Source organism: Heterodontus francisci, chromosome 3 (assembly GCF_036365525.1).
Source record: "Heterodontus francisci isolate sHetFra1 chromosome 3, sHetFra1.hap1, whole genome shotgun sequence".
Taxonomy (NCBI): Eukaryota; Metazoa; Chordata; class Chondrichthyes; order Heterodontiformes; family Heterodontidae; genus Heterodontus; species Heterodontus francisci.
This window is the reverse complement of record NC_090373.1, coordinates 24,488,404-24,515,863: the sequence shown is the minus strand read 5'-3', so window position 1 is coordinate 24,515,863 and position 27,460 is coordinate 24,488,404. Positions and strand designations below refer to the sequence as shown.

The 27,460-nt window shown below is 43.2% G+C and overlaps 1 protein-coding gene across 3 annotated transcripts in view; it reads left to right on the top strand.

The window, feature by feature from the left end:
- galnt2 (UDP-N-acetyl-alpha-D-galactosamine:polypeptide N-acetylgalactosaminyltransferase 2) overlaps positions 1–27,460 on the top strand; it is a 106,622-nt gene that overhangs the window by 38,224 nt on the left and 40,938 nt on the right. For 2 of the 3 annotated variants that reach the window (XR_010970819.1, XM_068020198.1), the window contains exons 3-7: positions 10,528–10,681; positions 12,613–12,711; positions 18,890–18,957; positions 19,050–19,115; positions 19,211–19,332. Coding sequence is in view for 2 of the 3 variants with exons in the window: in XM_068020198.1 (XP_067876299.1) it covers positions 10,528–10,681; positions 12,613–12,711; positions 18,890–18,957; positions 19,050–19,115; positions 19,211–19,332 (509 nt within the window). In the remaining variant the exon portion in view is untranslated. Of the gene's footprint in view, positions 1–6,016; positions 6,069–6,838; positions 6,892–10,527; positions 10,682–12,612; positions 12,712–18,889; positions 18,958–19,049; positions 19,116–19,210; positions 19,333–27,460 lie in introns of those variants that run through there. The other variant, XM_068020199.1, reaches the window with a different exon arrangement.

Below are 27,460 nucleotides of genomic sequence, written 5' to 3'. Positions count from 1 at the left end.
TTAAGACTGGCAAAGAGAGAATGTGAAATAGAACGGCAGTCAACATAATAAAACGAACCCAAAGATCTTCTACCAGCATGGAAATAGTAAGCGAGTAGTAAGAGGAGGAGTGGGGTCTATTAGGGACAGAAAGGGTAATGTATACTTAGAGGTGCAGGGCAAAGCTAATATACTTAATGAGTATTTTGTATCAGTGTTTGCTAAGGAAATGAAGGCTGACAAAATATCAGTAGAAGCTGTGAGAATAGAGGCAATGGATTGGATAAAAATGAGAGGCGGGCGGTAGGTACTCTGTGCTTCGGGTAGATAAGTCACCTGGTCCGAATAGCTTGCATCCCACGTTGCTAAAGGAAGTGGGGATGGAGATAGCAGAAGGGCTTGCCATAATCTTCCAATCTTCCCTGGGGGAGTGCCAGAGGATTGGAGAGTGGCAAATTTGACACTCTTATTCAAGAAAGGGTGTCAAGGACAGTTCTAGCAGCTACAGGTCAGTTAGTTTAACATCAGTGGTGGATCAGGTTTCAGAAACTATGATCAGGGAAAATATCAATGAACACTTAGAGAAGTTTGAGTTAATTAAGGATAGCCAGCATGGATTTGCAAAAGGCAAATCGTGCTTGACAAATCTAATTGAATTTTTTGATGAAGTAACAGATGAAGGGAATGTGGTGGATGTTGTTTATATGGATTTTAAGAAAGCATTTGATAAGGTACCACATAAAAGGCTGTTTAAGAAAATTGAAGCTCATGGAATAGGAGGGTCATTGTCCAATTGGCTTAAGGACAGAAAACGGTGAGTCGTAGTAAATGGTTGGTTTTCAGATTGGAGGATGGTAGACAGCGGTGTTCCCAAGGGTCAGTGCTTTTTTTGATATATATAAAATAACTTGGATCTTGGAATACAGAGTAGGATCTCAAAATTTGCTAACGACACCAAACTTGGAGGTGTGGCAAACAGTGAAGATATGAACCACCTGCAACAGGGCATAAATAGGCTAGCAGAGAGGTGGCAGACGGAATTTAATACTGACAAATGTGAGGTGATGAATAGTGAGAGGCAGTATAGACTTAATGGCACAGTTCTAAAGAGTGTGCAGGGACAGAGGGACCTGGGGGTGCATGTGCATCAATCTTTGAAGGTGGCAGGACATATTGAGTGAGTGGTTAGCAAAGTGTATGGTATCTTGAGATTCGTAAATAGAAGCATTGAGTACAAAAGCAGGGAAGTTGTGCTGAACCTTTATAAAGCTCTGGTTAGGCCCCAACTACAGTATTGCATCCAGTTCTGGTCAGCACACTTTAGGAACCATGTGAGGGCCCTTGAGAGGATGCAGAGGAGATTTATTAGATTGGTTCCAGGGATGGAGGATTTCAGTTACAAGGTTAGGTTGGAAAAGCTGGGTTTGTTCTCCTTAGAACAAAGGAAATTGAGGGAGATTTAATAGAAGTGTACAAGATTATGACAGGCTTAGATAAGTTAGACAAGGAAAAGCTTTTCTCGTTAACAAATGGTACAAGGACTAGGGGGCACAGATTGAAAGTTTTGGGCAAAAGATGCGGGGGCAATATGAGGAAACACTTTTTTTACACAGGTGGTAATGCCGTGGAACTCGCTGCCCACAAGGGTGGTGGAAGCAGAAGCAATCAGTGACTTCAAGAGGAAGTTGGATGGCCACCTGAGAGAAATAGACTTGCAAAATGCAGGGATCGAGCTGGGGAGTGGGACTGACTGCATAGCTCGGTGGAGAGCCGACATAGACTTGATGGGCCGAATGGTCTCCTTCGTTGCTGTAAATGCCTCTATGAAGGCCCTCACCTATGTACCATATCCTACAGTTGTTGACTTCCTTGGCTACTTGCCCACTCTCTGATTCTGTCAGTGGTAGCACTCTTGCCTCTGAGTCAGAAGGTTGAGAGCTCGTTCAACATTAAACCGGGGCTCTGTCTGCCCCCTCAGCTGGTCGGGAATAGATACGAATGGAAGAAAGGAAAGGGAGATCTCCCTGGAGTACTGACAAATATTTATCCCGCAATTGGCATCACTAAAACAGATTATTTGGGCCATTAACCCCATTGCTGTTTGTGGGACCTTGCTGTGTGCAAATTGGCTTTTGCATTTTTTACATTATAACAGTGGCTACCCCTTAAAAATACTTCATTGGCTGTAAAGCACTTTGTGATGTCCTGAGGTTGTTAAAGGTGATACATAAATGCAAGTCTTTTTACTAATATATTTAGGGATGACAACCAATTGCAGTTAACTGCTGCAATTAAGATGTTAATTTTTTCAGAGATTTAATTTTTTAGCACATTAATTGCGGATATTAACTGTGGTTAACTGATGGCCTTAATTTGTATATAAATACAGATACATTTACAGGAGTTTTTCTTAAGATTTGGTTGGAAATGGGAATATATAAACTATTACTAAACGTCTCAAGAAAGGTCATAGACCTGAAACATTAACTCTGTTTCTCCACTGATGCTGCCTGACCTGCGTATTTCCAGCATTTATGATTTCTGAGTAACTTAAAAAATTTCTATGGTTAACTGAACTGAAAAACTTAGATGGGTGACAAATTATTTATCAAAGTGATAATGTCCCATTGCTAAAGGCCTTTGCTGCAAATTCAGTTGCGTAGTGCCTGTATTTTTGGCGTTATGGGTGCCACTTTGTGTCCAAAATGGAGTCTGTGTCATGCTCTCACATTCTGATGCGGGTAGTATCAGACACCATTTTGAGTTGGTGTTAGCGCAGGCACTGGGAACAGGTGCTGGACGTATGCAGAGCAGGTAGATTGTGACATCAGTCAGCGTGTAACACTGATTTGACGATTTTCGACCACAACACTCTGGTTTACCTTGTCTCTGAACTTCGCACAGTTGAACTCGCATTCAGCAGTAGGAAGGACACCCACCAGTGCTAGTTAAAGGGATCATTATTTACTTTCAGGTTAGTTGCTGGTTGATTTCTTCTGGCTGTTGCTGAGTTAGTAGAGGTGTTTGGTGGTTTGTACTGTTAAAGTTGCTGAAGTCTACAGGGAGTGGTGCAGCACATGGTGAAGGCTTTGAATCTCACTTCGAGGGTTCTGCTCAGGCCACTTGCTCTCTCACATGTGCTGTAGTTTTTATCCCCCTTAGCCTGAAACATGACGGGCAGTATGAGCAGAGATGACAGAGGAGCATGAATGAGCTGCTTGAAGAGGGAAGAGGGGGAGAAGGGCTCTCAGCAGGAGACCACACCCACCAGGGTCTTCAAGAAGCAATTTTCCAACCTCAGCAAGGAATAGAGTGTGCAACATTCTCATTTCACAAGGAGGTGCTCACTGAAATATGCCACCTATTGTAGGCAGAGTTACAGCCTCAGGGCAAGATGGCGAGAGCTTTACCAGTGGCTGTAAAGGTGACCATGGCCATGAACAACTTTGCATTGGGCTCCTTCCAGGCTGAAACGGGCAGCATCTTGCAGTTTGCTGTTGACTGTTGTATAAGGGAGGTCACTGACACTCTGTACGCAAAGAGAGGGGAATACATTGCATTCTCCCCTTCCAGAGAGAAGCGGGGGGAGTGAACATGCAACCTTGCTAGGATAGCAGGCTTCCCTATGGTGCAGGTGCCATTGACTGTACAAATGTCGTTTTGCGGGTGCTGCACATAAATTCAGAGATGTACCGCAACAGCAAAGGGTTCCTCATGCTCTCTGTCCAGCTGATGTGCAACCAAACTCAGTCCGGTATCCTGGCCACAGTCATGATGTCTTTATTCTGTGCCAGCCTGCTGTACCATCAATATTTGAGCCACTACAAGAAACCATTGGGCGGCTACTGGATATCCACTGACCACCTGGCTGATGACGCTGGTGAGCAACCTGAGTGCCTATGGGCAGTGTGCATATAACCAGAGCCATGGCTGCAACATGGAATGCCACCAAGAGACCATTGAGCTGCTTAAGCAATGCTTCCCATGCCTGGACCCTTTGGGAGGAGCTCTCCAGGACTCCAGAACGCATGTCATGACTCATTGTGGTCTGCTGCATCCTGTACCACCTTGCCGTCATGATCACAGCCCAGGGACCATATAGAATGATAGACTGTTTACAGCACAGAAAGAGGCCACTTTGCCCATCATGTCTGCGTCAGCAAGAAAAAAGCCACATAGCCGAATGCCACTTTCCAGCATTTGGTCCATAGCCCTGCAGGTTACGGCACTTCAGGTGAACATCCAGGCACCTTTTAAATGAGATGAGGTTTTCTGCCTCTACCGCCCTTTTGGGCTGTGAGTTCAAGACCCCCACCCCTTCTGGGTGAAAACATTTTTTCTTCATCTCCCTTCTAATCCTTCTACAAATCACTTTAAATCTGTGCTCCCCTAGTTACTGACCCTTCTGCTAAGGTAAATAGGCCCTTCCCATCACTCTATCCTGGCCCCTCACAATTTTGTACATCTCAATCAAATCTCTCCTCCATGTTCCAAGAAGAACAACCCCAGCCTATCCAATCTTTCCTCATAGCTGCAATTTTCCAGTTCTAGCAGCATCCTCATAATTCTCCTCTGTACGCTCGGCTAATAAAGGAAAGGATTCCATCTGCCTTTTTAACCACCTTATCACCCTACCCTGCTACCTTCAGGGATCTGTGGACATACACTCCAAGGTCCCTCACTTCCTTTACACCTCGCAGTATTCTCCCTTTTTATTGTGAATACCTTTGCCTTGTTTGACTTCCCCAAATGCGTCACCTCACACTTCTCTGGTAAATTCCATTTGCCACTTTTTTACTGCGCTGACCAGTCCATTGATATCTTCCTTCAGTCTACAACTATCCTCCTCGCTATCAATCATGTGGCCAATCTTTGTGTCATCTGCAAACTTCTTGATCATTCCCCCTACATTTATGTCCAAACATCGTACCACAAAAAGCAGAGAACCCAGTACTGAGCCCTGCGGAACCCCACTGGAAACAGCCTTCCAGTTGCAAAAACATCCATCAACAATTACCATTTGTTTTCTGCCACTGAACCAATTTTGTATCCAGCTTACAAACATACGAATTAGGAGCAGCAGTATGCCATTTGGCACCTCAAGCCTGCTCCGCCATTTAATAAGATCATCGCTAATCAGTTTGTGTTTCGGATTCCACACTCCCATCTACTCCGGATAACCCTTGATTCCCTTGCCTAACAAGAATCGAACTACCTCCGCCTTAAAAATGTTCAATGATCCTGCCTCCACCTCCTTCTGAGGCAGAGAGTTCCAAAGTCGCACAACCCTCTGAGAGAAAAAATTTCTCCTCCTCTCTGTCCTAAGAGACCGACCCCTAATTTTAAAACAGTGTCCCCTAGTTCTGGACTCACCCACAAGAGGAAACATCCTTTCCACATCCACCTTGTCAAGACCATTCAGGATCTTATATACTTCAATCAAGTCTCCCCTCATTCTTCTAAACTCCAGTGAAAATAAGCCCAGTCTGTCCAACCTTTCCTCATAAGACAACCTGCTCATTCCAGATATCAATCTAGTAAACCTCCTCTAAATCGCCTCCAACGCATTTACATCAAAGAACAGTACAGCACAAGAACAGGCCATTCGGCCCTCCTGCGCCAATCTCGATGCCTGTCTAAACTAAAACCTTCTGCACTTCCGGGGTCCGTATCCCTCTGTTCCCATCCTATTCATGTATTTGTCAAGATGCCTCTTAAACATCGCTATCGTAGCTGCATACCCATCAGCCTTTTTCTGTCCGCCACCCCATCAAACTCCTTATCTGAGTCCTCTGCAACAGAATTCATGTGCAACCTCTCCCTCTGGTAAGCTGACACCAGTGCTATCCTTTCTCCCTGCCCTGGCTGCAGGCCACTCGTGGCCAGTGTGTCACCACATGCAGATCCCATCTCGAAGCTATCCACTAAGATAAACACAGTGTCAGTATCTGAGCTAGTGGCTGTGAGTGTGAAATTGAGTGACAATGATTCATCACTATCAGCTGCTTCTTCCACTTTCACTTCTTGCTCCTGCACCACTGCCCGGCCAGGCTGCAGCTCTTTGGTATCGGAAAGGAGAAAGGCACAGGGTAGGGTGGCAGTGAGGGGAGGGAGAAAATCTGCAGCTAATAAATTAGAAGAGATTGTGGGAAGAGGGGAAATGGTATGTGAGAAAAGAAGGTTAAGTATGACCATAAAGTCATTTTCAACCCTTTCAACCATGCTGCTGGCCGTGGCCTCAGTCATGGCTGCTTCAAAATGGTGACAGTGTCTCCTCTGTGGGAGTGAGGGCCTGCAGCTATGCCTGTCCCCCACCGGTTAGGTACTGCTGCTTGCTCTTGTGCATCCTCTCTCTCTCTCCTTCTTGCTCTGTCTCCTGTCCACCTTCTGTACCAAGGTCTCCAGTGCTGTGTCAGAGAACCTTGCAGCCACACTTTGCCCTGATGTGCCATTCTCATGTCATTCCCAGCTCACATTCACTTCTGGAATGACTTCCAGCACCTGCTCCAGTCAAAATGCACCACCCCTTTAAGAGGTGCAGGCTGGCTTTAAGTTGCGCAGGCTACCTTGAACTCATGTTAGCTTCTCATGCTTTAGTGCCTCCTGTTTAAGCATGCAACCGCTCAACAGCTTAACTGTGGCTGCACACTGTTGTTATGTAAATGAGGAACAGACATGTGTTAATAGCACATCGCAATGTCAGTGCCTGTTTTCCGGGGCTATCCAATTTTTCCCCCTTCTCTTATTTTAAGTAAAAAGTGGCATTTAGGTTTGGATTATCTACACATTCCTTTTTGCCTTGGGGAAAGTGCATAGCTTGTCACTCGATAACACCTTGCCAAATACACTGTTCTTACAGGCAGAGGGAATGGCAGGTATGGCGGAGGTTGGGAAAGATGGCAAAACTAAGAGGTAATTCTGTTTCTGCAACTGTGATAATAGGAGCATAATGAACCTTGACTTGGATCCACACAACCACAAAGGTAGTAGCAGGACACTTTTTAATTGGCAAGAGAGGTTGTTGAATTTATGGTGAGTCTGACCCTGTCATTTAATTCAGTAACGTGATGGTGTCTCTGGAGCTCAAACTAGGAACATTATGCATCCCGTGATTTACCAACTCAAAACCGTAAGCTTTTTTATTTTCTTCGTTAGAAGCAGTATTTTTATTTTCTTGTTGATAAATGACCAGTTGCTGAATGTCAAAGTTAGGCATTTAAATTCAATAAAAGGTAGCTTGTTTTACGTATTCACTAAAGTATGCATTTTCAAAATGATTAACTTAGTATTTTGGTATTAAGTGCTTCAAGGTTTAAAGCATAATCTGTTAAGAACTCTTAAAGTAGGAAACTACAGAAGATATTGTGGGAAGAGGAGGAAATGGTATGTGAGAAAAAAAGGTTAAGTACCTGCATAAAGTCATTTTCAATCCTTTCAACCATGCTGCTGGCCGTGGCCTCAGTCATGGCTGCTTCAAAATGGTGACAGTGTCTCCTCTGTGGGAGTGAGGGCAGGAAACTCAACTTATCTTGTGAAAATGTTATTAAATAATTAAATTATGCTGTCATTTATAATTAAAATAATGTACACTGGTGAAATCAAGGCTTTGAGAAAGTTCCACACAAAACGCTATTAGTTGAACTCAAACCCGTGGGGATTGAGTGTAAACCTTGCGAATGGCCAAGATGTGGGCTGAAAGGTGGAAAACAAGTACTCCTCAGAAGTTCAGCGTTGGCGCAAACATTGAGTGGGATGTAGATCAGCAAGGGAATTCTTCAAACATGTGATGCATAGAGTACAAAATAAATATAAACTTACAAATTGTACTAGGGACTGGCAAGTAACCGATGTGATACCAAGATACTGTGTTCAAAATTATGGCGTTTCTTGATAGAGTATATAGGAAGATACTGCTTCCACTGGCAGGAGGGTTGATAACTAGTGGACTCAGATTTAAGGTCGTTGGCTTAAAAAAAGAGGGGAGATGAGAATTTTTTTTTAATGCAGCTAGTTATGATGATTTGGAATGCACTGTCTGAAAGGGTGGTGGAAGAAGATTCAACCCTAACTTTGAAAAGGGATTTGATAAATACTTGCAAAGGAAATATTTGCATTGCTATGAGGAAAGAACAGGTGGGAGTGGGACTAATAGGATAGCTCTTTCAAAGACCTGGCACAGGCACGGGCCAAATGGCCTCCTCCTGTGCTGTAGGATTCTATGATAAGGAAGAGAAGGATATATGGATCAGCATAGAAAACTAATGTAGTGTTGTCCAGTAGAAATCGCTGACTAACCACAGGGGTGGCTACAGTGACACTCTTTGAGCCACGTGCACTAATTTCAGTCAAAAGCATATATACAATCTCAATACAGGTAAATGTATGTCACATGTCTATTTAGCAAACACCTGCCACCTTTAAGGAAGTAAAGCACTCAACAATCAAACGCATACACACTCTATTTTACCAACAAATGAACAAAAAGGTTGATGCCCAAAGGAGTACCCTCTGCTGCATGCCTAGGTGTTCGAGACCATGAAGAAGTCTCTGCACTGATCTCCAACTGTTAATTGCAGTATAAAGCTAACAAGTCTAACAAACTTATTGAATTTTTGGAGGAGATGGCTAGATGTATAGATGAGGGTAAAGCAATTGATGTAGTCTACATGGACTTCAGAAAGGCTTTTGATAAGGTCCTGCATGGGAGATTGGTTAAGAAGGTAAGAGCCCATGGGATCCAGGGCAATTTGGCAAATTGGATCCAAAATTGGTTTAGTGGCAGGCGGAGGGTGATGGTCGAGGGTTGTTTTTGCAATTGGAAGCCTTTGACCAGTGGTGTACTGCAGGGATCGGTGCTGGGACCCTTGCTGTTTGTAGTATACATTAATGATTTAGACGTGAATATAGGAGTATGATCAGTAAGTTCGCAGATGACATGAAAATTGGTGTCGTAAATAGTGAGGTGGAAAGCCTTAGATTACAGGACGATATAGATGGGCTGGTAAGATGGGCAGAGCAGTGGCAAATGGAATTTAATCCTGAGAAGTCTGAGGTGATGCATTTTGGGAGGACTAACAAGGCAAGGGAATATACAATGGGTGGTAGGACCCTAGGAAGTACAGAGGGACCTTGGTGTACTTGTTCATAGATCACTGAAGGCAGCAGTACAGGTAGATCAGGTGGTTAGGAAGGCATATGGGATACTTGCTTTATTAGCCGAGGCATAAGAATATAAGAGCAGGGAGGTTATGATGGAGTTATATAAAACGCTAGTTAGGCCACAGCTGGAGTACTGTGTACAGTTTTGGTCGCCACACGATAGGAAGGATGCAGAGGAGATTTAGATTTAGATTTTAGATTTCGAGATGCAGCACTGAAACAGGCCCTTCGGCCCACCGAGTCTGTGCCGACCATTAACCACCCATTTATACTAATCCTACACTAATCCCATATTCCTACCACATCCTCACCTGTCCCTATATTCTCCTACCATAGATTCACCAGAATGTTGCCTGGGCTGGAGCAATTCAGCTACAAAGGGAGACTGGATAGGCTAGCGTTGTTTTCCTTAGAGCAGAGAAGGCTGAGTGGGGGACCTGATTGAGGTATAGAAAATTATGAGGGGCATTGATAGGAAAGATAGGAAGAAATTTTTTGCCTTACCGGAGGTGTCAATAACCAGGGGACATAGATTTAGGTAAGGGGAAGGCGGTTTAGAGGGGATTTGAGGAAAAACTTTTTCACCCAAAGGGTGGTTGGAATCTGGGACACTACCTGAAGGGGTGGTGGAGGCAGGAACCCTCAACATTTAAGAAGTATCTAGATGAGCACTTGAAATGCCATAGCATGCAAGGCCAAGTGCTGGAAAATGGGATTAGAATAGATAGGTGCTTGATGGCTGGCATGGAAACGATGGACGAAGGGCCTGTTTCTCTGCTGTATGACTCTTAATGCACCATAAGACTACTGTGCCTGATGTAGGACACAACATATGTAACTCTCTTTTATACTGATATCTGATACTTACAAAACTAAATTATCAGGTGCAGGACCAATCCCAAAGACTTTTAGTTGGTTTGTTAGCACATTCTGCATCTTTGACGTGCCAGGTAAGACATACTCAGGGTTGTAGCTTGGCACAGCACATCTACTTTTACATAGTCTTGTTCGGTTTTATGGGTTTAAGTGACATATGTTCTAGGCCCTGACAGGACTTGCATTGATGATGCTTCTGTACTCTGAGCCCAAAAGTGATCCTCCTGCAATTTACCACCTTGTAAGTCCCATGTTAACATTTTCAGTCTGGAGGTATAAGTAATTTGTATAGAGTGCAATACTTAAAGACTGTGAGCAAGGATCTCCTCAAAGACTGCCCTTCCACTTTTTCTAGTAAGTTGGTGTCCATTGAGCTTTTGAAATAGAATTAAACCAACAGAATGGTCTTTTAATGGCAGAGGTGGATGAGTATGCTACTTTTGAGAGATGCAGGCACAAAGGATTAAGAACACATGACCGTTTTTAATTGTATGTTTTTTGTTTGACCTACAGGGAAAGTGAAGTGGCAAGACTTTGATCAGGATGCATACATTGAGGCCACTTTAGTAAAGACTGGACAGGATCCATATGCACGGAATAAGTTTAATCAGCTGGAAAGTGACAAACTGCGGATGGATAGAAATATTCCAGACACCAGGCATGATCAGTAAGTAGAAAAGTCTCAAGGCCCCATCTTACAAATTCTATGATCCCGAGCTAGAGATGTCAGCCGTGGCTCAGTGGGTATCAGTCTTGCCTCAGAGTCAGAACGTTGTGGGTTCAAGCCCCACTCCAGAGACTTGGTCAAAAGTCTATGGTGACACAGCAGTATAGTACCAAGGGAACGCTACACTGTTGGAGGTGCTGTCTTTCAGATGAGACGTTAAACTGAGGCACCATCTGCCCTCTCGGGTGGATGTAAAATATCACATGGCATTGAAGAAGCTCAGGGTTTCTTCCAGTAGCCTGAACATTATTTATCCCTCATTCAATATCATTAAAACATATTATTTGATCATTATCACTTCTGTTGGTGGAACTTTGCTGTGTGCAGGTTGACTGCCACATTTCCTACAACAGTGACTGCACTTCACAAATACTTAGTTAGCTGTATCGTGCTTTGGGACGTCTTGAGCTCATGAAAGACGCTGTGTTTTTCCTCCTCCTAACAATACAATAAATACTTAAAATTACAGAGCTGTAAGGCTAATTCTTTGAACTGCAGCACTTCGATTGTGACGAGTGCAACAGACAAACGTTTCCAAAAATTCAAGATTTGAAATTTCTCCCTTGATCTTCTCTTGCACTTCAAGCCTCTTCCCCACTCCCCCCACCCCTCCCCCAGAGACCTTTCCTCACACATTTTGTGACTAGACTACCATTTCCATTACAGGCAGAACCCTTGTTAACCAACACTTGCACCTTTATGTTCTTCTAGATTGACTTAATACAGCCCAGATCTAACAATTAACTATTAACTTTGCATTTCAGCAATATTCTTACTAGAGCACATGTAGGATGCGCTCTGCATTCTTCTACCACCTGCAAAATCTGAAAAATACCACATTGCTAGGCCAATATGGACATGTTAAAACTACTATTAACGGATAAAATTAAAATTATATACAAAAGCAAAAAGATCATCAAGAGCTCCTAGCACAATTACCAAATTTTACACAAATGTAAAAACTGACTCAGGTAGCATCCATAATTCTTAGCATGTCCTTAGCAACAGTCTCTGCTGCGTCACATTTTCTCTCAAAGTTCCTATTTCTCCCCTCACAAAAGAGGAGACACAAATAGAAGACTGAAGATCTTGAGAGGCATTGAAAGAGTGTATTTTCTTCTGATGATCAAACAATTTCTTCACAGTAGTCCGTCAGAATGTTAAAGGTTTCTTCCACATTTGTGCTTCCCTCTCCAGTTTCTCTTCTAACTCCCTTTACTCCCTTTCCAAGCCCACCTTGTCCATGAGACTGCTCTCTCGCTACTATTTCCACTGAACTACTGACCACCCAACTTCCATACTTAGCACCCGTGCTAGCTGCTATTGTAAATGGTTCCCTCTCCTCGGTACTTCCCTGCTCCTTTTCAAATCTGCCGTCATCATACCTCTCTTTTTAAAAAATAAAATAAAATCTTCCACTAGTTTCCTTCACATGTTGCCGCGCAGCGGGCTTGGCACGTGATCATGATTAGAAAGTGACTGGTGAGTGTATCAAATGCATGTATTAACCTTTCAAGCAAGACTTTGTGCCAGACGAACTTTATTTTAACTGATTTTGGATCACAGTCTCACATTGCTAGTAGATTGACAATGTCAATCTTCCATTTTGAGTTAATATTTTTAAAAAGCCTCTGGAATGGAGATACAAATTTCTGTTTCCATCACATCAGCCGATCACTCCTGGGTTCCTTTTCCAAGTCACACACCACCCTGGCTTGGTCATTGGTCTTCCTCCATTGTTGCTGGATTAATTGATGATCCATGTTCTATTGTTATGTTTCAGAGTGAATTTTTAAAAAGCGTCATTAATTAGACAGTGGAACTTGCGAGGAAGGTGAGCCATGTGCTAAATTTGCTGTGTTCTTTGACAGGTGCAGGCGGAAGCAGTGGAACACTGACTTAGTAGCAACCAGTGTAGTCATCACCTTTCACAATGAAGCAAGATCAGCATTGCTTCGTACCGTTGTCAGGTAAAAACAGTTGGAAGATGTTACACTCAATTATTTGGTATTTATAACAAAAACAACTTACATTTATATAGCATCCTTAATGTAGTAAACCCTCCCAGGCACTTCACAGGAGCATTGTTAGACAAAGTTTGAAACTAAGCCATGTAAGGGAATATTGTAGAATCATAGAATGGTTACAGTACAAAAGGAGGCCATTTGGCTCGTTGTGTCCGTGCCGGCTCTCTGCATTAGCAACTCAGCTAGTCCCATTTCCCCACCTTTTCTCATATCCCTCCAAATCTTTTCTCTTTGGATAATTATCCAATTCCCTTTTGAAAGCCCTGATTGAATCTGCCTCCACCACACACTCAGGCAGTGCATTCCAGATCTGACCACTCGCTGTGTAAAAGGTTTTTCCTTATGCTGCCTCTGGTTCTTTTGCCATTCAGCTTAAATTGGTGTCCTCTGGTTTTTGATGTTTCTGCCAACGGGAAAGTTTCTCCTTATATACTCTCATGATTTTGAACACCTCTATCAAAACTCTTAACTTTTGCTAAGGAGAGCAGTCCCAGCTTTGCCAGTCTCTCCACATAACTGAAGTGTCTCGTCCCTGGAACCATTCCCATAACTCTTTTCTGTACCCTCTCTAAAACCTTCATGTTCTTCATAAAGTCTGGAGCCCAGAACTGGACACAAGACTCCAGGCCGAACCAGTGTTTTATGCAGGTTCACTATAACTTCCTTGCTTTTGTACTCTCTGCCACTGTTTATAAAGCCTAGCATCTCATATACCTTATTAACCGCTTTCTTAACCTGCCCTGCATCCTTTAATGATTTGTACAAATATACCCCCAGGTTCCTCTGCTCCTGCACCCTCTTTAAAATTGTATTGTTTATTTTGTATTGCCTCTCCCTATTCTTCCTGCCAAAATGTATCACTTCACACCTCTCTGCATTAAATTTCATCTGCCAAGTGTCTGCCACATCACCATCCTGTCTACGTCCTCTTGACGTCTGTCACTGTACTCCTCATAATTGACAATATTTCAAAGTTTTGTGTCATCTACAGATTTTGAAATTGTGCCCTGCACACCCAAGTCTAGGTCATTAATGTATATCAAGAAAAGAAGTGGTCCTAATAGCAACCCTTGGGGAACCCCACTATATACTGCCTCCGGTACGAGAAATGAACATTTACCACTACTCTGTTTCCTGTCACTCTGTCAACTTCACGTCCATGCTGTCAATATCCCTTTTACTCCATAAGCTTCAACTTTGCTGATAAGCTTGCTATGTAGCACTTTATCAACCGCTTTTGGAAGCCCATGTACACCTTATTAACCACATTGGCCTCATCAGCCCTGTGTTACCTCCTCAAAAAACTCAATCAAATTAGTTAAACATGATTTGCCTTTAACAAATCCTTGTTGGTTTTCCTTAATTAATCCACATTTGTCCAAGTGACTACCTAAAGCTTTTGATCATCTGTCACAAAGTTAACAAAGAGGTATGTGTTAAGGAGCATCTTAAAAGAGGAGAGTAAGGTAGAGAGGCGGAGAGGTTTACGGAAGGAATTCCAAGTTTAGGGCCCAGGTGGCTGAAAGCACAGCTGCCAATGGTGATACACCAGCAATTGGGGATGCCTTCTATTACAGGACTAGTGTTCAAACTATTGGCTATTTGGGGCATCTGCTGCCTATCGACCTCTGTAATCCTGTGACCAAGAGATCACAAGAGGCCAGAGTAAGGAGAACACAGAGATCTCAGAGGGTTGTATGGCTGGAGGAGGTTACAGAGATGGGGAGAGGTGAGGGCTTGGAGGGATTTAAAAACAAGGATGAGAATATTGAATGTGAACCAGGAGCCAATGTAGGTCAGCGAACACAGGGGTGTTGGGTGACTGGATTTGATGTGAGCCTGCCTGGTCTATGCTGGTAAATTGCAGCATTTTAAGCTACAGCAATACCTCTGCATACTCTTGGGGGTGACATTAAAGCATGGGGTGCAACCACCTGCGTCGCAGCTTTCAGGACATAGTGGAGCATGTTCTGATTGTGATAGAGTGTACACGCTGAATTTGAGAAACAGGAGTACTCTTGTGTAGCACCTCAGTGGTTTAGTTTGGAGATCATTTGGGCAGGATGCTGGGTTTCCAGATGTGTCAGACACCAGGCTGTCTTTTCTAAATCCCCATCATCTTATAGTGGTGGTTTTCAAACTTTTTTTTATGTAGGGGAGCTCTGCAAGCATTATCACAGTCCCACCTGCTGAAAGACACTGTCAGCTGTCCATCATTGCAGAAACAGTGTTTTATGAGTGTACAGCAACAGAAAGAACATATTAGCAAGAAGTTAGATAAATAAATTGTTTTTTTTAAAATTGATTAACAGGATGTGGGCTTTGCTAGAAAAGTCATCTTTTATTGTCTCTCTAATTGCCCTTGAGAGGATGGTGGTGGGCCTTCTTGAACTCCTGCAGTCTGTGTGGTAAAGGTGCTCACATGAGGCTGTTAGACGGGTTTTTTAACCCAGCAACAATGATGGAACGGCGATGTATGTCCAAGTCAGGATGGTGTGCGACTTGGAGGGGAACTTGAAGGTTTTGCCATGTGCCTGCTGTCCTTGACCCTCTAGATGGTGGAGGGCATGGATTTGGAAGGTGCTGTTGAAGAAGCCTTGGTGAGTTCTGTACTGGATCTTGTAGATAGTACACACTGCTGCCAGTGTGCTTCGGTAGTGGATGGAGTGAATTTTTAAGGTAGAATGATGAGTTGCCAGTCAGGTAGACTACTTTGTTCTGGATCTGCTGACCAGATGAATAGAATTTTGCCCTCAGGGACCCATGTCGCAATCCTGATGGGGTCCCAGTTTAAAAGCCTTTGCTTCAGTGTGTGCAGTACTGAAGATTGCTTGTCGCCTTCTAGCTAAAACATCTTCATTCTGGCTTTTTTCATGCACCATAGGAACTTGGCTGAGCTTGCTTCGTTTTGGGAAAAATATTTGCTAAGTGCAAGCATAAAAATATAATTGGCATCATGCTATGTTGTAATTGGCTGTTGGTGTACAGTGCTGAGAGTTATCTGATGGACTCTTGGTCTTACTACATTTACTTAGGTATCACAGAATCATACAGCACAGAAGAAGGCCATTTGATCTATTGTGCCTTTGCTGGCTCTTTGAAAGAGTTATTCAATGAACCGGAAAGAGGCAAGGAAGCATAGCAGTAATGTTATAGGACTACTAATCCTGAAGCCTGGATTAATACTGCAGAGACATTCTACCAAAGCAAATGGGGAATTTAAATTCAATTAATTGAATAAATCTGGAATAAAAAGCTAGTCTCACTAATGGTGACCATGAAACTATCAAATTGTCATAAACCCATCTAGTTCACTAATGTCCTTTTAGGGAAAGAAATCTGATCTCTTTACTGTGCCTGGTCTATATGTAACTTCAGATCCATAGCAGTGTGGTTGACTCTTAATGGCCGACTGAAATGGCCTAGCAAGCCACTCAGTTGTTTCAAACCGATACAGAAAAGTCAAATAACAGTAAAACAGGATGGAGCACCTGGCATCGATCTAGACATTGGTTTTACAAAGGCACACCCAGCCCAGTCGACCCTGCAAAGTCCTCCTCGTTAACATCTGGGGAATTGTGCCAAAATTGGGAGAGCTGTCCCACAGACTAGTCAAGCTTGGAAATGTATTGCTGTTCTTTCACTGTTGCTGTGTTAAAATCCTGGAACTCTCTCCCTAACAATACTGTTGGTGTACCTACACCACAAGGACTGCTGAGGTTCAAGTAGGCGGCTTACCACCACCTTCCCGAGGGCAATTATGAATGGGCAATAAATGCTGGCCTTGCCAGTGATGCCCACATCCCTTGAAGGAAAAGAAAAAAGCTCCCCTTCCCCTTGCTCTTTTCCCACAGCCCTGTAACTGTTTTCCATTTCAAGAATTTATCCAATACCTTTTACAAAGTTACTTTTGAAACTGCTTCCACCACCCTTTCGGGCAGTGCATTCCAGATTGTAACAACTTGATGGTTCTTTTTCCCACTGGACACTGCCCTTGATTCGCTCAGCAATACCAGGGTGATGGCTGGGGTTCAGACATTTTTGAATGTTTTGGGTAGAGGCCCATACTGGTATGGGCTGGGGCTCGGGCATCAGTGAACACACGGAATTCAAGAATCATGTTAAAAACATTATTTTAATAGAAAGTCAGTGGCTGCGGGTTTAACCAATCCAGTTGATTGTTCTGTGATCAACTGCATTGTAAGATTGTACACACATTTTCCTTATTCACATGATGCTGGAAATACCCACCCTATAAATTGTATGTCATTTGCATGTTAACTGTATTGAGGTGCTTGGTATTATTTGGGGACTCACCTGTGCTTATATACAAAAATAATATATACAGGAACAATGTTCCCTCTAAGCTGTGCAGCCATGCAGCAACCCAAAAGTCTCTATGCAGTTGACTCCTTTAATTCACGGTGCAAGTGCAGCCGCGCAGAAAAATTTAAAGGGGTCACGCACCTCCCCCTCTCCCAAAAAATTAGAGGGTACATTGTATAGGAGCGCATAGAAAGAGGGTGTCCTTTTGTTGGAGGTGCATGGTGTGCACAGTGGGTCTCTGTAAATTAAAGCTTTTAAGTGAATAAAGAATAGGTTGCAGTATTCTATCCTTCACCACCTGGCTATCCGAGTTTTGACACTTCCAACAGCAGAAGGATTTCTGACAGAGTTAAGAAAGACCCAGAAGTTCCAGGTCACTCTGTTGATCCAAGCCCCTGCTAGCAGTCTGCTTGCAGCCTCCACCCTGCTCCACCAAAGCCTCCAACCCCAGGAATTTCAGCTCATGGTGTTTGATTCAAAAAGCTATTGAGCCTTGGTCATTAAGGATTAGATAACGCATAAAGCAGTGGATAAACCCTATTTAGAGTATTGCATTCAGTTCTGCATCTCAGGAAGGATATACTGGCCTTGGAGAAGGTGCAGTGCAGATATCAGGGCTAAATTATGAGGATTGGTTGCATGGTATAGGCTGGTATTCTCGAGTATAAAATACTAAGGGATGATCTTGAAGGGTTTAGATAGAGTAAATAAAGACAAACTTCAAGAGCGTGCCTGCCGTCTTTAATTGAACAGCGAACCTGCTGTCTGCCCATTACTTGGCCAATTCAGAGAAAATGACAGATGTGTGACTGTTCCCCACACAGTGCGGGCTTCTGGTTTGTATTTGAGCCTGAGGGCAAGGGGCCTGAAGCCCGCAGGGAAAATCCTGCCCGTGGAGTGGGACTAACTGGATTGCTCTTTCAAAGAACCAGCATAGATTCAATGAACCAAATGGCCTCCATCTGTGCTGTGCTGCACTTACTCTATGATCTAATTGAGGTGTTTAAGATGATTAAAGGAGCTGAAAGAGTCGATAGAAAGAATAAAAGCAAAATATTTCAGATGCTGGAAATCTGAAATATAAACAAGAAATGCTGGAAATACTCAGCAGGTCTGGCAGCATCGGTGGAGAGAGAAGCAGAGTTAACCTTTCAGAACTCTGATGAAAGGTCACTGACCTGAAAGGTTAACTCTGCTTCTCTGTCCACCGATGCTGCCAGACCTGCTGAGTATTTCCAGCGTTTCTCGATAGAAAGAAACTGTTTCCTCTGGTGGGGGGGGGGTCCAGAACAAGGGGACATAACCTTAAAATTAGGGCTAGACCACTCAAGGATAATGTCAGAAAGAACCTTCACCGAAAGGGTGCTGTAAATCTGGAATTCTCTCCCCTTGAAAGCTGTTGAGGCTGGGGTTCAATTAAAAATTTCAAGACAGAGAGTAATAGATTTTTGTTAGGCAAATGTATTAAGCAAGATGAAACCGAGGTGGGTAAGAGGAGTTATGATACAGATCAACCATGATCTAATTGAATGGCAGATCAGGCTTAAGGGGCTGAATGGCCTGCTTCTATTCCTCAAACGTGTCAGGAAATATTTTTCACTGAAGTATTCCCCTGACATTTTCTTCTCCACAAACTGCTTTCATATGCCAAGTTTTTGAGTTAATTCTGCATTAAAAATAAAATCATGTAAATTGAAGGCAACAAAATAGATCAGAGTTGCTGAAAATGGTTAATTATATGTACTTGTTAACATTTATTTTCGAATAGCTCTTGTTACTAATTTTTTTTTTACAGCGTGCTTAGAAAAAGTCCACCTCATCTTATCAAAGAAATCATTTTAGTCGATGATTACAGTGATAACCGTAAGTAAGAATTGCTTTAACTCTTCACAGCTCAGGTGGTCTCCTTAATAAATTTTATTTATTAAAAAAAAAATCTGAACTTCCGCTTTCAGCTGAAGACGGCACTTTGCTGTCAAAGATTGAGAAGGTCCGAATTCTTCGGAACAACAGACGTGAAGGTGAGTCAAGGGAAAGATTGTGCTATTTCGATGTTTCTGCTTTTGAGTTTTTCTTGAAAATAGACCAACAATCTTTTCTTCCCTTACCTGCACAGGGCTAATGCGCTCACGTGTCAGGGGAGCTGATGCAGCACAAGCAAACATACTTACATTTCTCGACAGCCATTGCGAATGCAATGAGCACTGGCTAGAACCCCTCCTGGAGAGGGTGGTTGAGGTAAGCAAATGAGTTTGGGAGAGAACATGTGAGTGGCAGCTGTTGACTCGAGTTGTTTACTTGCATTCGGAATTCAGTAGATACACTGTGTATGGATTTTCGGGAAGTGTTCAATAAGGCACAAGAGGCTTCTTACAAAGATTCAGGTGTGTGTTATCAGTGAAAAAAGCAACAACAATGGGAAGCTGGGTGATGGACAAGAAACAAAGGGTTAATGGCTTGTTTGGATTGGAGAAGGGCAAGTAACATAGTAAAAGTTTCAGGCAGGAGAAGACCTCAGGTCCATCTAACCCATGGATCCACAATATTGCCTTGACGCATTTCTAGTAACCCTAAACCTCATTTGTTGATGAGAACCTGTCAAATTCCTTCTTGAAACTCGGTGGGGTTTCTTGTTCCACTAACTGTGCCAGTAATCTCTTCCACATATTTACAAATTCTTGGTTTAAAAAAAAACCTCCTGCATTTCCTGTTTTCTTCTGTCCTTAATTTGTGTATATGCCCCCTTGTACTTAAAAATTTTGTACTTGGCAGAAATGCTAACTTGCATCTAGTTTGCCCAAACCTAGCATACCTTTGTCTTAATCTTTTTGTTAAAGGGTAGTAAACCGTTCCTCATTACCTTAGTTCTGGGATCAATCTTGTAGCCCTTCTCAGTAACTAGAGGTCACCTTTGACCACCCTTGTTCTCGGTTATATAGATGGTTTGGACTTGTACATAGGGACCACAGTATCAGAATTTGCTGCTGATCCAGAAATGGGGGATTTGGCAAACAAAGTACAGGCAGACTTGAGAGCAGTTTGGCCAGATAGGCGGTAGGTGCAATTTAATGCAGGAGAACTGTAAAGTAATCGATATGGAACCTTGATTTTAAAATTTGCAACTTTATTTTCAGATCCCTTTATGGCTTCGCCCTTTCTTAGGTCCATAACCTCCTCCAGCCCTACAACCCTCTGAGATCTCTGTCCTCTTGTGCATTCCTAACTTTCATCACTGCAACATTGGTGGCCGTACCTCCAGCTGCCAAGGTGCTAAGCTCTGGAATTCTCTCCCTAAATCCCTATGCTGCCCTACCTCTCTGCTTTAAGATGCTGCTTCAAACCTATCTCTGAACAAGCTTTTGGTCACCTATCCTAATATCTCTTGATGTGACTCAGTGTCAATTTTTGTCTGATTGTGTTCCTATGAAGTGCCTTGGGACATTTTACCAAGTTAAAAGTACTAAATAAATACAAGTTATTGTAATGCATTTTGAGTGGAAAACGTGGAATGGGGGTACACATTCAATGGAATGATGCTAATAACTGTGGATGAACCGATGTTCAAATATATAATTTGGGGTGAATGTGCAAGTAGACAACATCATTGAAAACAGTTAAGTTGTGTGTTATAAATTGCGCATAAAATACAAGAGCAAAGAGGTAATAAGGTAAAGGATAGGCCACAGTTAGATTACATATGGCATTTTTGACATCTCTTTATGGAAGGACATTAAAGCCATGTAGAGTGCACCAAGATCATATCAGGGATGATCCAGTACAGCTACAACACTGGCATCTACCAGACAAGATGGAAAATATGTCCTGGCCACAAAACAAGTCAGATCCAATCTGGCCAATTACTGCCCCATCAGTCTCTTCTTGATCATCAGAAAAGTGATGGAAGGTGTCATTAATAGTGCCATCAAGCAGCACTTACACAGCAATAACCTACTAACTGATGCTGAGTTTGGATTCTGCCAGGGCCAGTTGGCTCCAGAACTCATTACAAAGTTGGTCCAATGTGGACAGAAGAACTGAATTCAAGAGGTGATGTGAGTGACTGCTCTTGACATCAAGGCAGCATTTGACTGAGTGTGGCATCAAGGAGTCCTAGCAAAATTGGTAATTGGGGACAACTCTCCACTGGTAGGAATTGTACCTAGCACAAAGGAAGTTGTTGTTGTTGGTGCCTTGAAATGAGGATCACGTCTGCCAGGCATTCATGCTTTGTGTGTCCTCTGGTGATTCAATAGGCCAATCCTCGAGCTGCAGATCTTTGAGCAGAGAGGACAGGAATTGCCTTGAGGAAGGTCGAGGGATTCTAAAGCCAGGGTTCTACTCTCTCCTGCTTTCACTGCTTCTCCGCAGTAGTGTTTATGCGGTCAGTTTCCAACTGTGTTGCGGCCTGTTGAATGAGGCACTGCCACGTGGTACGATCAGTGCATGGGAGGACAAAGGACGATGGTTATGGTTTTTGGAGACCAAATATCTAAGCCCCAGGACATTGCTGCAGATGTTCTTCAGTGCAGTGTTCTGGGCCCAGCAAACTTCAGCTGCTTCATCAATGACCTTCCCTCCATCATAAGGTCAGAAGTGAGGATGTTCATTGATGATTGCACAGTGTTCAGTACCATTCATGACTCTTCATACCGAAGCAGTTTGTGCTCACATACAGCATGACCTGGACAACATCCAGGCTTGGGTTGACAAATGGCAAGTAACATTCACGCCACACAAGTGCCAGGCAATCACCATTTCCAATAAGAGAGATTCTAACCATCCCTCCATGACATTCAATGATACTACCATCAACATCCTGGGATTTGCTGTTAACCAGAAACTTAACTGGACCAGCCATATAAACACAAGAGCAGGACAGAGGCTGGGGATTCTGCGGTGAGTAACTCACCTTCTGACTTCCCAAAGCCTGTCCAGCATTTACAAGGTACAAATTAGGAGTGTGATGGAATACACTCCAATTGCCTGGATGGGTGCAGCTCCAACAAGACTCAAGAAGCTTGACACTATCCAGGACAAAGCAGCCAGCTTGATCAGCACCCCATCCACCACCTTCAACATTCACTCCCTCCACCACCAGAGCACAGTGGCAGCAGTGTGTACCATCAATAAGATGCACTGTAGCAACTCACCAAGCCTCCTTTTGACAGTGTCTTCCAAACTTGCGATCTCTACCACCGAGAAGGACAAGGACAGCTGATGCATAGGAATACCACCTGCAAGTTCCCCTCCAAGTCCCACATCATCCTGACTTGGAACTATATCGCTGTTCCTTCACTGTCGCTGGGTCCAAATCCTGGAATTCCCTTTGTAACAGCACTGTGGGTGTACCTACACCCCAAGGACTGCAGCAGTTCAAGAAGGCAGCTTACCACCACCTTCTCGAGGGCAATTAAGGATGGGCAATAAATGCTAGCCTAGTCAGTGACGCCCACATCCCACAAATGAATAAAAAAAACTGAGAGAATGAGGAGATGGGCTGGAAGAATATTTAATGCAGAGACCATTGGATTTTTTTCAAAGTAAAAATGCAGAAATCGTTGAAGCAGAGGAAGATACAAGGTGAGCATAGAGTGGGACAGTGGGATTCGTTTCAGTTTGTTCTACCATAAAAACCTGGCACACAGACTGTGTATCAAATGGCCTTTGTCTCTGCTGCGAATATCAACGTTTCAATGGTTCTTATTCATTTTAGCTTTGATTAAAGGTTGGTGTGACTCCATGGTGGCTCCTTATTGCCACCTTGGGGAATAGGCATTGTGAAGGTTGAAGAATTCCAGATTGCTCCTTCATCATTATATTTCAGTCCTTATTTTGAAATTGTAGCAAACTCATTTGAAAATCAAATGGATTCTTTTCAGTTGACAGGAGTTTAAGAAATTAACTATTTCTAACACATATCCAGTAATGATTTTACATTTTTAAAAGTATGTTGCCAGAACTGAGAGGTTATAACAATCATAGAGTCATCGAGTTATACAGCAAAAGAGTTCCTTAAAATTATGAAGGAGGTGATAGGGTAGACGTAGAGAAAATGTTTCTGCTTGTGGGGAAGTTCAAAACTACAGGTCATAAATATAAGATAGTTGCTAATAAATCTAATAGAGAATTCAGGAGAAACTTCATTACCCAGAGAGTGGTTAGAATACGGAAGATGCAAGATGGAGTGGTGCAGATGAATAGCATAGATGTATTTAAAGGTTAGGTAGATAAGAACATGAGGGAAAACAGACTAGAAGGGTATGTTGATAACAGTCAGATGAAATATGGTGGCAGGTGGCTCGAATGGAGAATAACACCGGCATGGACCAGTTAGACCAAATGGCCTGTTTCTTTGCTGTGAATTCTATGTGATGTAATGTGTACTTCAGGTCTACAAATAAAATATCCATTGGTCTTCAAGAAATTATTATAGAGTCATTTAAGACATTGAAAGAGGCTATTCAGCCCAACGAGTCCATGCCAGCTCTCCGCGGAGTAATCCAGTCAGTCCCACTCCACCGCTCGATCCCCACAGCACTGCAAGCTTTTTTTTTCCTTCAAGTGCCCATCCAATTTCCTTTTTGAAATCATTGTCTCTGCTTCCACCACCCTCATGGGCAGCGAGTTTCAGGTCATTACCACTTGCTGTGAAAAAACTTTCTCCTCCCATTCCTCTGCATCTCTTGTCCAAAACCTTCAATCTGTGTCCCCTAGTCCTTGTGCCATCAGCTAATGGGAACAGTTTTTCCTTATCTAAGCCTGTCATAATCTTGTACACCTCTGTCAAATCTGCCCTCAAGTTCTTTGCTCCAGGGAGAACAAACCCAGCTTTTCCAGCCTAACCTTGTAACTAAAATCCTCCCATCCCTGGAACCATTCTGGTAAATCTCAAGGACCTTCACATCGTTCTTAGTGTGGTGACCAGAAATGGACACACTGCTCTAGCTGGGGCCTAACCAGAGCTTTATAGAAGTTCAGCATAACTTCCTTGCTTTTGCACTCAATGCCTCTATATTTGAAGCCCAAGATCCCATATGCTTTGTTAACCACTCTCAATATGTCCTGCCGCTTTCAAAGATCAATGCACATGCACCCCCAGATCCCTCTGTTCCTGCACACTCCTGAGAACTGTACCATTAAGTCTATACTGCCTCATCCTATCCCTCCTGCCAAAATCACTTCACACTTGTCAATATTAAATTTCATCAGCCACTTGTCTGCCCATTCTGCTGGCCTATCTATGTCCTGTTGCAGGTGGTTTGTATCATCCTCACTGTTTGCCACACCTCCAAGTTCAGTATCATCGGCAAATTTTGAAATTCTACTTTTTGTATTCCAAGATCCAAGTAGATATATCAAAAAAAGCAGTGTTCTTAGCGCTGACCCTTGGGGAACACCACTGTCTACCATCTTCCAGTCTGAAAAACAACCATTTACCATGACTCGCTGCTTTCTGTCCTTAAGCCAAGCTAATTTTTTATTCAAGCCAACACTGATTCTCCTATCCCATGAGCCTTAATTTTGTTAACCAGCCTTTTGTGTGGAACTTTATCAAACGCTTTCTTAAAATCCATGGAAACAACATCCACTGCATTCCCCACTTCAACCTTCTCTATTACTTCATCAAAAAATTCAGTAAGATTAGTTAAGCATGATCTGCCTTTTACAAAGCTCTGATGGCTATCCTTAATTAACTCAAACCTCTGCAAGTGCCTGTTGATTATTTTCCCCCTGATTATTGTTTCTCAAAACCTTACCCACCACTGCTGTTAAACTAACTGGCCTATAGTTGTTGGGACTGTCCTTGCATCCTTTCTTGAATAAGGGAGACAAATTTGCGACTCTCCAATCCTTTGGCACCTCCCCCTATCTCGGGAAGATTGGACGATTATGGCAAGCCCTTCCGCTATCTGCACCCCACTTCCTTTAGCAACCTGGGATGCAAGCCATCTGGACCAGGTGACTTATCTACCCTAAACATAGCCAGCTTTTCCAGTATCTCCTCCCTCTCAACTTTTATCCTATCCATTGCCTCTACTCTCTCTGCTTCGACTGATATTTTGTCAGATTCGTCTTACTTAATAAACACCGATACAAAATACTCATTAAGTATTCTAGCCTTGCCCTATGCCTGTAAGGATATAGGGGAGGCGGTGGCCTAGTGGTATTATCACTGGACTAGTAACCCAGAGACCCACAAATTGATCTGGGGACATGGCTCTCCAAAGCCTGTCCACCATCTACAAGGCACAAGTCAGGAGTGTGATGGAATACTCTCCACTTGCCTGGATGGGTGCAGCTCCAACAACACTCAAGAAGCTCAACACCATCCAGGACAAAGCAGCCCGCTTGATTGGCGCACCATCCACAAACATTTACTCCCTCCACCACCAATGCACAGTGGCAGCAGTGTGTACCATCTACAAGATGCACTGCAGCAACGCACCAAGGCTCCTTAGACAGCACCTTCCAAACCCGCGACCTCTACCACCTCGAAGGACAAGAGCAGCAGATGCATGGGAACATCACCTCTTCTTATCTAGCCGTTCTACTTTATATCGTACCTTGCTTTTCTGCATTACAAGTCTAAACCTTATGATACAATGATTGTTCTTACCCAAGTACTCCCCTACAGACACTTGGCCCACCTCATTTCCTAGCACCAGATCCAGCAATGCCTCCTTTCTAGTTGGGCTGAGAACAAGCTGATCAAGGAAGTTCTTCTGAACACAATCCAGAGGTTCCTCCCCCTCCTTTCCATAGGAACATAGGAGCAGAAGTAAACCATTCAGCCCATTGAGCCTGCTCTGCCATTCAGTTAGATCATGGCTGATCATCTACCTCAATGTCACTTTCCTGCACTATCCCCATATCCCTTGATGTCATTAGTATCCAGATATCTATCAATTTCTGTCTTGAACATGCTCAGTGATTGAGCTTCCACAGGCCTCTGGGTTAGAGAATTCCAAAGATTCACCACCCTTTGAGCGAAGAAATTCCTTCTCATCTCAGTCTCAGAATAAGGAACAGGCCATTTAAGACTATGTCCCTTGGTTCTAGACTCAGCAGCCACAGGAAACATCCAATTCACATCTACCCTGTCACACCCTGTAGAGTTTTGTAAGTTTTAATGAGATCACCCCTCATTCTTCGAGACTCTAGAGAATACAGGCCCAGTTTCCTCAATCTGTCCTAATTAGACAATCCCGCTATCCCAGGGATTAGTCTGATGAAGCTCCATTGCACTCCCTCTACAGCAAGTATATCCTTCTTTAGATAAGGAGACCAAAACAGTACACAAGACTCCAGGTGTGGTCTCACCAAGGCTCTATACAATCGCAGCAAGACATTTTTACTTCTGTACTCAAATCACCTTGCGATGAAGGTCAACATGCTGCACCTGCATGCTAGCTTTTAGTGACTCATAGAACAAGGACACCTAGGTCCCTTTGGACATCAACACTTCCCACCCTCTCTCCATTTAGGAAATTCTCTGTCTTTCTGTTTTTTCTACCAAAGTGGATAACTTCACACTTATTCACATTTCCCTTTACTCTAAAATTACCCCAATTGATATTTGGGTAATTAAAGTTGCCCAATATCACCACTTCAGTTATCTCCTTAAAGCAAGGTATGGCTGTCTATAAAACAGCTAACAAGGATTCTATTACATTTTCCCAATTTCTCTGTCTCTGTTGCATCTGTTTGGATGATGCAACCTTCCATTATTAGCGCTTCTGATATGTTTTCCTTTCTCCTCAACTGAGGATTTCTCCTTCCACCGTAGTTGACAGGGCCCTCAACTGTGTCCGATCTATTTCATGTACTTCTGCTCTGGATCTTTCCTTCCGCAACACTCTAGTGCACTCCTCAGTCACTTCCAACACCTCTCCCCTTTCCTATGGCACCTTTTCCGTGCAAGCGCAGGAGATGCAACAACCCCCTTTTTACCTCCTTCCTTCTTGCCATCCAGGGCCCCAAAAACCCCTTCCAAATGAAACAAGCAATTTACTTGTACTACTTTCATTTTAGTATACTGTATTCACTGCTCACAATGTGGTCTGCTCTACGTTGGGGAGACTAAATGCAGACTGGATGACTGCTTTGTGGAGCCTGTCACTTGTCATTTCAATTCTCCACCTTGCTCCCACTCTGACCTTTCTGTCCTTGGCCTACTACAGTGTTCCAATGAAGCTTAACGCAGGCTCAAGGAACAGCATCTCATCTTTCAGCTGGGCACTTTCCAGCCTTCCAGACTCAACATTGAGTTCAATAATTTTAGATCATGATCTCTGCCCCCAGATTTTTTTTTGCTTTTATTTTTTGCTGTTTAGTTTTTGTTCCCCCCTTCCCCCCGTTTCTTTCT